This window comes from Diplotaxodon limnothrissa, linkage group LG4, assembly GCF_057381915.1.
Source record: "Diplotaxodon limnothrissa isolate DT_005_m linkage group LG4, D_limnothrissa_male_GT1.1, whole genome shotgun sequence".
NCBI lineage: Eukaryota > Metazoa > Chordata > Actinopteri > Cichliformes > Cichlidae > Diplotaxodon > Diplotaxodon limnothrissa.
The window spans coordinates 22,484,734-22,493,880 of record NC_140599.1 but is presented as its reverse complement, the minus strand read 5'-3'; the positions used below and the strand labels follow the sequence as shown (position 1 = coordinate 22,493,880).

The window sequence follows — 9,147 nt, the reverse complement described above, 5'->3', positions numbered from 1 at the left end:
CACTCAATTCTGTTTAAATTTTTGGATTGAAACAAATTTTAGAAAGAAATCTGCACATATAATTGCCAAGACCTAAATTGGATGAACTACATTTCCAAAGTATTCATATTATAGAGAACAATTTCTTCCTGTTCTCTAGTTGTATGTCATCTGGAAATATGAGTTATCACTATCACAAAGACAACCTGCTGATTTCTGTTGTCAACCTATTTAGTGCTGTCACAGAAACTACAGTTATTTACATATAAAAGCAAGTTAAAAGGCTTAATATACAACATGTGCACCATTTCTGCGTTATTGCAAAGTTTAATAAGAAAATACTTTTCTATCTTTGGAGTTTAACTGTAATCACATCACTCTTGAAAGTCTTTCAGCCATTCTCACAATTATTGAATGAATAAATATTATAATAATATCTGTACACTAGAGAGCATCATTTCATAATTTGTTGTACATGAAGCACACGTTTCACTTGTTTAAAAAGCTGGTTGCAGACTTGCAAGTTACAAAAAAACCCCTTCACACTCTGTTAGCGAAGCATCACCTCGACCCTTTTCTGTTTCTTCCTGCCCAGGATGCACCTGCAAGTTTCTGCAACTCATTTCTAACCTCATGTAAATAAAGAAGTATCAGCTTTCTGTAAAATAAAACAGAGCTGCTACTTACTGGAAATGCTTCAGTTATGATCATCCTGAAACAATTAGCTGAATACCGTTTACATTTTTTCTCTGATTGCATATCTCATGTACTGTTAAGAAAGACTAAACTGAGTCCAGGTCTGTAACTTCTTTTCAGGATGCACCTACAGGCCTCAGTATCTCATGTATAAAGTATCAACTATCTATAAAAGCAGAAAATAGCTTGAAAGTTTTGAATTGCTGTAGATATTTTCTGTATTTTCAGAGTTTGCTTTCACTGGATCTTGACCATCAACTGTGTTTGGGCATCACCTTTACAATAAGTCTGGTCTCATTGACTTATGAAGATTTCAACAGTTCAATAAAGTTCAATAACAAGATCTGTACTTACTCCTCCAAATATCTCCATCTAAATTCTGTTCACCTATTAATTGTGCCCATTCTATCTAACAACCTCTTCCTATTGAAATGGCTGCAGATGTGCAGATTTCTCTTTCATCTTACAGTTTCATCTCATTTTTAAATATTTAGATGATTGCATTTTTGTGGAAACCATAAATTTTGATGTCAGAGAATAGCGCTAAAGCTGAAATTGTCTACTTTACATTGCTTCAAAAATTTTACATATAATTGAAAATTCTGAATAAAGCACAAAAAAAGGATCAAATATAACCAAGCATAATCCTGTTTCATTTAGGACGTGGAGAATGTAACCATTCCAATGTAAGAAACAAACAAACAAATACATAGAAAAAAATGGATGATCTTGCCTGCCTTAAGTAGACAAGCACAAAACAGCACCAATAATAGTAATTGTCATGATGTGCAGTGTGGCAGGCAGGTAGGGGAAGTGGACCCAAAATGCAGGACTCAGACACAGAAGTAAAACTTAAAGTGCAGCTTTATTGCTGGGGAAAAACCTCACTAAACTAAACTCCCCAAAAGACAAACAAAACTCTGGACAGAGGAACTAAGGACTAAAACACTGGAAAAGAACCAGCGTGGGAGACAAAACACACAGCAGGTTGAGGGTGAACTGACATTAACGACACGACACTGACACAAGGGCACACTGGGCTTAAATACACTGAGGGAGTCATCAAGGAATGAGAAACAGGAGGGAGACACAGCTGAGAGGGTTTGGGCTAACGAGACACGGGGAGCAAAGCTAGACGCACTGACACAACCCAAGAACTAACCCCTCACAAAGAACATAGAATAATACTAATAAACAAAGCATAACAAAAGGATCAGAATACCAAACCATAATACAAAGGAATGTAAGAACTGAAAATGCTGGGTCAAAATGACCCAGGACCGTGACAGTAATAGTACTAATAATACAGGCAAGACAAAAAAAAAAGAAAAAGCTCCGCCTCCTGTTAGCTGTATTAAATAACCTCTCCACCACCATCTCTCCACTGAATACTTAGCCCACACTGACAATATGCTGGTGACTCTCTGTGCAATCATCACTTGTTTAACATGTAAAGAGTCTTACTTACAGTATAGCTTAAACCCCATTTTATATTCATTTGTCAGTGTGTTACTCTTAACCTTATGTCTTCTTGTTGTTTGCAGGTGTGAGTGGTGTGACAGTGCTGACACAGAAACCTCCTGTTTTATCAGTGAAGAAAGGAGAGACAGCCACCATGGACTGTAACCTGGGGACTGTTGATAGCTATGTCTATTGGTACAAACAGATTCCAGGAGGAGTTCCTCAGTATGTGCTGGATTTTCATCATGGCGATAGTTCTCCAACCTATGGCTCTGGGTTCTCTGCTCCAAAATTCACATCCACTCATCAGTCAACAACAGATTATAGTTTGATCATCAAGAACGTAGAGGAGGGAGACTCTGCAGTCTATTACTGTAAGACATATGACGACTCTGTTGATGAGTTCGTATCACAGTGAATTACACTGGGACAAAAACCTCCACAGAGATACTTCTGCTTTTTGATACTTTTTTTTTATAAAAAACAAACTCACTGTGATCCCACCACCTACAAATAGTGTTTTTTTCCTAGCTGCAGAATTAAGAGATTAAAGAAGAATCTCAGATAGAGCTCTTCAGTATGTACACAGTATTTCAATGGGGACAATCAGATGCTAATTGTTAGAATGAAGTTACCTGAAGTGCTTTAATGCTGAGCCTTATATTAATCTAATATTAACCAAAATGCCATAAAATCATATAGTGTAGTATTAAGTGGACACGGCCCTGAAAAATAAAGACATTAGACTATGTGTCCTTAGGGGATAGAAATGTAGTAGACATTCGCCCACGTTTGCCTGCAGAGAGTAGATAATGGGGAACTGTGTTTTAGTGGAAAGTTACTGAAATGCTGTTGTTTAGACTAGAATGGGCCAGCTTGGAATAAAAACTGTTAAGCGTGTGTCACCATTTTGAGATTTGCGGCAACGTGTCATTCAGGACGCATCTCCCTTCTAGAAGTATTGTGTAAGAGAATAAAGTGTAAAATGGTTTACTGAGCAGTGTGTTGTCTTCCATCGGATGTCTATGAGGAATCAAAAGAACCTGGTGAAGTGTTGATATTTAACATAATTAACAGTTAAAAGCAGGAGACTCTGCAAAGTGTTACTGTGAAACATGGAGAGACTTTATTGGGGAGGACATAACACAGTGGTGAATACTGTGACAAAAAAAACTAATAAAACAAACTAAGTGACACCACAGCTTTTGTGAAATCTGAACATATTACATTCCCAAACACACAGTGTGGAACAAAACACAGAAATACTGAAATGAATGTAACAGTCCACACCTATAATGTTTTAGGTAATATAATTTGGTCAGTCCTAGAATCATAGAATGGTAGCAGAAAACTACTCACTTTTTGTTTAAAATATTAATAATAATAGAAGTAGTAGTAGCAATAATAATAGTAATAATAATAATAATAATAATAATAATAATAATAACAACAATGTATTATTATTAGTAGTAGTATCAGTATTAGTAGTAGTAGTAGTAGTTAAAAAATTATATATAAATTATAAAAAATGATGGATGATTAAGAAGAAAGGAAAGTAACCAATGAAATACAAACAAACAAAAACCAACAGCTCCTCCTCCCATTAGTTGTGTTAAATAGCTCTTCCAAATCTTTCACTTCTTAATTCTTTGCTCAAATCAACAACATGCTGGTGACTCTTTGTGCTCTCATCACTGCTCTAACATGTAAAGAGTTTGAGTTACAGTATAGCTTAGACCTCATGTTATATTCATCTGTAAGGGTGTTTATCTTGACTCCATGTGTTCTTGTTGTTTGCAGGTGTGAGTGGTGTGACGGTGCTCACACAGAAACCTCCTGTTGTATCAGTGAGGAAAGGAGAGACAGCCACCATGGACTGTAACCTGGGGACTGTTACTGACCAGTCTGCTCGGTGGTATAAACAAATTCCAGGAGGAGTTCCTCAGTATGTGCTGAAGTTTCGTCATGACTTTAGTTCTCCAACCTATGGCTCTGGGTTCTCCTCACCAAAATTCACATCCACTCATCAGTCAACAACAGATTATTGTTTGATCATCAAGAATGTGGAGGAGGGAGACTCTGCAGTCTATTACTGTGAGACATGGGACGGCTCTGCCAAAGAGGATGTATCACAGTGATTTACACTGTGACAAAAACCTCTTACTTTTCCTTCTGCTTTTTTAGACTCTATACTGATCACAGCGCTGTCAAGTATACTCAGTGTAATATCTCCATAGCTGCATATAATGAATTTACAAACAAAAAATTGCTGTTTTTGATTTTCACTTATTTATTTCCACTTTTACTAACTACACTACGCATCAAATAATACACAGACAAGGGGTCGGCAGATTGATCTGATATCAATAGTATTGATACTTTACTTTCATCCTTTCCTTTTCCTTTGTCTGGTCTTCTCATGCAGGCACGCTTTGCCCATCCCCTGCACATGCCGAGGAAGGGCAAAGCACAACATGTTGTTCTGTGTTTAGTTGCACCATGCTCACATGACTCTGTGCCACTGAGCAGTGACATGCTGCAACGATTGAAAGAGACATCATTTACACCTGTAAATGAAAATGGTACATGTTGGAAGGATTTTCTCTACTGTGGCAACAGCACCATCTTATATAAAGTCATGAAAGACCATGTGTAGGAGCAGAACGAAAATGCTGTAGTGATGACAGACTTACTGTACTTGACAGAAAAAAAAAATGAACGGTGGCTCAGAATTAAACAAACACTTTTTGAAGCTTAATTTACACCAAACATTTGACAGATGGCAAAATCATTTCCAACACCCCGAAGGACAGCAAGGAGATGCTTTCCAGGGATACATTGACGGGTGCCTAAATACTGTAGACCTGAGGAAGGCTGAGAGTTCCTCTTCCCCAGCCAAGAACGAGATGCCATCTTCCTAGAGAAGTTCCCCGGCAGGCACCGCTGGAACACTCACTGCTGAAAATGCCTCACTGTGGGACTCGGTCAAGTCTCTAACTGAGAATGTGACCCAGCTCAGTGAAGAAAAAAAGGATGTAATTGGCTGTTTTTGACTACTTTTGGTTTTACCTCTATATTTCACCTTTAAAAACTATTTATCTTGCCTTGTTTGGTATTGCTCTTTTCACCACAACCTCACATGTCTGAATTTACTGTTATTTTTTTTTTCATTTTGACATACTTAACACATCTGATGTAAAATCAGACAAAAAACATAAAATCAGTGTGTTGAGGAACCAGGGCACCCTGACAAGAAGGCATCGGTGGGCAAGAGACAAAAATAGGGTTGTTGTAATGCTAGTATGCAACCATGTAACCCTGGTGGTAGGGGTTACATGAATAGGATGAGGGACCTATGGATTCTTCCATACCCAACATCCAAAATGACGGCGAAACAACTAGCAGCTCAGTGTTCCAACATTTGAAAGAAGGGACTGCTATCACAGCTAGAGATTGATGAAGTACAACATAAATGCTATGGCAATGGGGAGCCAGGACGCCAGGTCAGGGGCGAGATATCATCACCCCCACCCAAGATTGGGTACCAAGCCCCAAGCGCGATAGGAGAAGGATCGTTCAGTGTGAGAGGAACTGACTTGAAAGATAGGATCATGGCCAAGTTTGAAACCTCGATCCCCTGTAGCCAGTTACCAAGACTACGTGAAGTACCCTCAGAAGGTCTGCTAGATGATGTTAATGCAGCACTACGGGCAATACCTACAGCTACCATTACCGAGACTAACAAGCTGATCTACAAGTTGAACAGCCACAAGGGGCAGTACCCTCCATGGAGAAGCAGGCTAAAGGCTAACATCAAGGTAGCACTGAGGGAGGTTAGTGGAGTTGCAGAAAGGTGCGATGAAGAAGGTGCCTAAGAAGTACAGGAACCTGTCCATACCTGAGGCTTGGAAACTGCCAAGCGACGACTCACAGCCTGGGCCAGCCGCTTGAAGAGATTTTTGTTAGAAAGACTTGTGTCATGACAGTTTGAAGAACATGTGTTGCCACTATGTAATATACAAACTGTACACTAGTGAGCAAGGGTTTATAGGTTTAAATGTATAAAGGTCAAAGTTACGGTGAAACTACATGTTTCTGACCCTGAATTAATTTGCATCGTCAGTCAGTGAAGCATTACTTCTTTACTTCTTCATCCCCTTTTTCCCAGGATGCACCTGCAAGAGTTCATTTATTATTTACATTTACAGTACATGTAAATGAAGAAGTGTCAGCACTCTGTAACACTCTACATGTTTAAACTATTCTAATTAGGAAAAGCGTAGACATTAAATGATTTTTCTCTTTAAATATACAATTTCACCTGTCCACACACATTTTATTTTCAATAATTATCCAAGCTTGACATATTTTTCTGTAAATATTCTCTACATTACATTTAATAAAGCTGATAAATTACATTATACATCCTGAGGTATTGATGAGTGAATTAAGGTCAGACTGTATACGGTTATTGATATTGGTTCCAGAGGAGTTCAGTGTAACTCCTCAACCTCAAGTGGATCAAGCTAAGCTATCAATTAAATGATTCTACTCAAGTCTATTATGACTTAGTAAAGTAAGCAGGAGGACAGGTCAAATTAAATTTCAGTGTCAACCAGTTGGCTGGGCCTCTCCCATATCTACTGATTAGCCGTTCTTTTTGGTTCTGTAACTGCTCATGAAAATAAAACAACTTGGTGACAATATAAGCTGGGACTCTATTAGCTAATTTTTTTGTGTACATACTGTATGGACCCTGTGTTCAGTTGTTACCCATATGGAAAAGATATATATAAATCTTATCTTGTATCTGTCTTGTGTGAAACTTGTATGAAAAGCATACAAGAGTGAAAACAGATATAAGATCCCTTGAAAAAATTTATAAATGAAACTTGTATGTTTTGGATACTTATTAATACAATATATGAAAGTAATGAGAAAGTGGCCACTTTCATGACTAATCATATAAGCCTTATATGATTCACTATATGAAGTAGGCCACATCTTATGCAAGTTTTTACTATTTCTTTTCCATATGGGTATGTATTTCTAAATAAAGTGATATTTTATAAAATATTCTACTACATTAACCATTCCACTTTCATGAAACTTCAAGGAAAAGTTCTGGCATTTTAGTGGTTTGGATTATGTAATAATGCCATTGATCTGTAGTAAGGCATAGCACTTTGACTATTCTGTCTTGTAATTAGTGAAACATGAAAAAAAACATTCATATGTTTGTGCTATTTTATTTGATAACAACTCTTTATTTATATTATTGTTTTTTTGTCTCCTCAAAGTTCATACATTTATACTGTGTCCTAATTTTAAATCTATTGCTCCATCTTTTTAGTATCAAGAATGTGCTGCCCACACCTAGAAATATTTCATTAATTTTAAGTTGGTCAAACATAGGCGGTTGGCTAGATACTGCTCTGTGTTTGTCCAAACATACTAAGACACTAATCCATAATTTTAAAAAAGTAATTGTTATAGCATCAACAATACAGCTAAAGGACATTAACAAAGTAATATTAAAGCTCCTCCTCCTGTCAGTCTCTCTGAGTTTCAGTTATATATTAAATGGTTCACACCTCCTCTCTTCATCGTACTTAGACAGTGCAATCTCTTTCTAAGTCCATTCTCAGCTCATACTGTCAACATGCTGGTGACTCTCTGTGTTCTCATCGCTGCTCTAACATGTATGAGACCTATTTATACTTCAGACTAATCTTAGTTTAGGTGCTGGATTCACATATCAGTGTGCTTCATATGACTCCATGTCTTATTGTTGTTTGCAGGTGTGAGTGGTGTGACGGTGGTGACACAGAAACCTATTTTATCAGTAAGAAAAGGACAGACAGCCACCATAGACTGTAACCTGGGGACTGTTACTGATAGTGCTGCTCGGTGGTATAAACAGACTCCAGGAGGAGTTCCTCAGTTTGTGCTGTATTTTTATCATGGCTCTAGTTCTCCAACCTATGGCTCTGGGTTCTCTGCTCCAAAATTCACATCCACTCATCAGTCAACATCAGATTATCGTTTGATCATCAACAATGTGGAGGAGGGAGACTCTGCAGTCTATTACTGTAAGACATGGGACAGCTCTGTTAAGGAGTACGTATCACAGTGATTTACACTGTGACAAAAACTTCCTCACTAATACTTCTGCTTTTTGACACTCTTCCACATCCTGATAACTGAGAGATCAAGCAACTCAGTGTTAACCCACCAACTGCAGATAATGTGTTGCAGTTTTTCTCAAACAATTTTTGCTCATTTCTCAAAGGAGAAAAGTCATAGCACTTGCCAATCAGTTCTAAAAAACATGATAATGAATAAATGTAAAACTTTCACCACCCTATAAAGACAGAGTCATCAAAAAAAAAAAAATTCTCAAAACATTACTAACTTTGGAAACAGTTCTGCATTAATGCAGGTCTAATAGTGCAAACATTTTTCAGAAATAAAATATGAAGGAACTTTTGGAAACGTTACATAACTAATGTAATGGAGAAAAGCAAATTGTTACTCATGAAACTCTATGCATCAGAAAGCAGGCAAAGAAAATATAAAAAAACTGAGAACGTGGCACCAACTAATGTATAGTCCAGTACAGTCACGGTACATAAATTCAACAACCACTTTATTAGGGACACCTGTTCCAGTGCTTATTATAGTGATCCAAATATCTAATATCTAGTAACTTGAAGCTAGCAATGTACATATCTAGATATGGTCAAGACAGACTGCAGAAGTTCAAACCGATCATCAGAATAAAGAAGAAAGATGACTAAACATGAGATGGTTATTGATGTTAGACAGGCTGGCGTGAGTATTTCAGACACTGTTAATGTACCGGGATTATTTTTTTGCACAACCATCTCTAGGGTTTACAGGGATGGAGGACTCAAATGAGAAAATATCCAGCGAGCAGCAGTTTTTGGTGCAATGTTTCAAAACAAGCTATGCAGAAGAGCATGTTTGGGAGCACCGTACATCTGACTT

The 9,147-nt window shown here is 37.5% G+C and overlaps 1 protein-coding gene and 1 gene segment (V, D, J or C); both read left to right on the top strand.

Annotated features, from left to right (window-relative positions):
- Positions 1-1,944: 1,944 nt before the first annotated feature.
- Positions 1,945-2,554, top strand: LOC146633803 (Ig kappa chain V-VI region NQ2-6.1-like). The segment is given in 2 exon segments: positions 1,945-1,963; positions 2,220-2,554. Coding segments are annotated over 2 exon segments (354 nt in total).
- A 1,248-nt stretch (positions 2,555-3,802) lies between these two features.
- LOC146633799 (immunoglobulin lambda-1 light chain-like) overlaps positions 3,803-9,147 on the top strand; it is a 38,010-nt gene continuing 32,665 nt past the window's right edge. Inside the window, exons 1-3 of one of the 5 annotated variants that reach the window (XM_085351660.1) lie at positions 3,803-3,842; positions 3,937-4,039; positions 8,038-8,260. In XM_085351660.1, coding sequence (XP_085207786.1) covers positions 3,803-3,842; positions 3,937-4,039; positions 8,038-8,260 — 366 coding nt within the window. Of the gene's footprint in view, positions 3,843-3,936; positions 4,274-7,798; positions 7,839-7,937; positions 8,261-9,147 lie in introns of those variants that run through there. The other 4 variants (XM_085351658.1, XM_085351657.1, XM_085351656.1 and 1 more) reach the window with 4 other exon arrangements.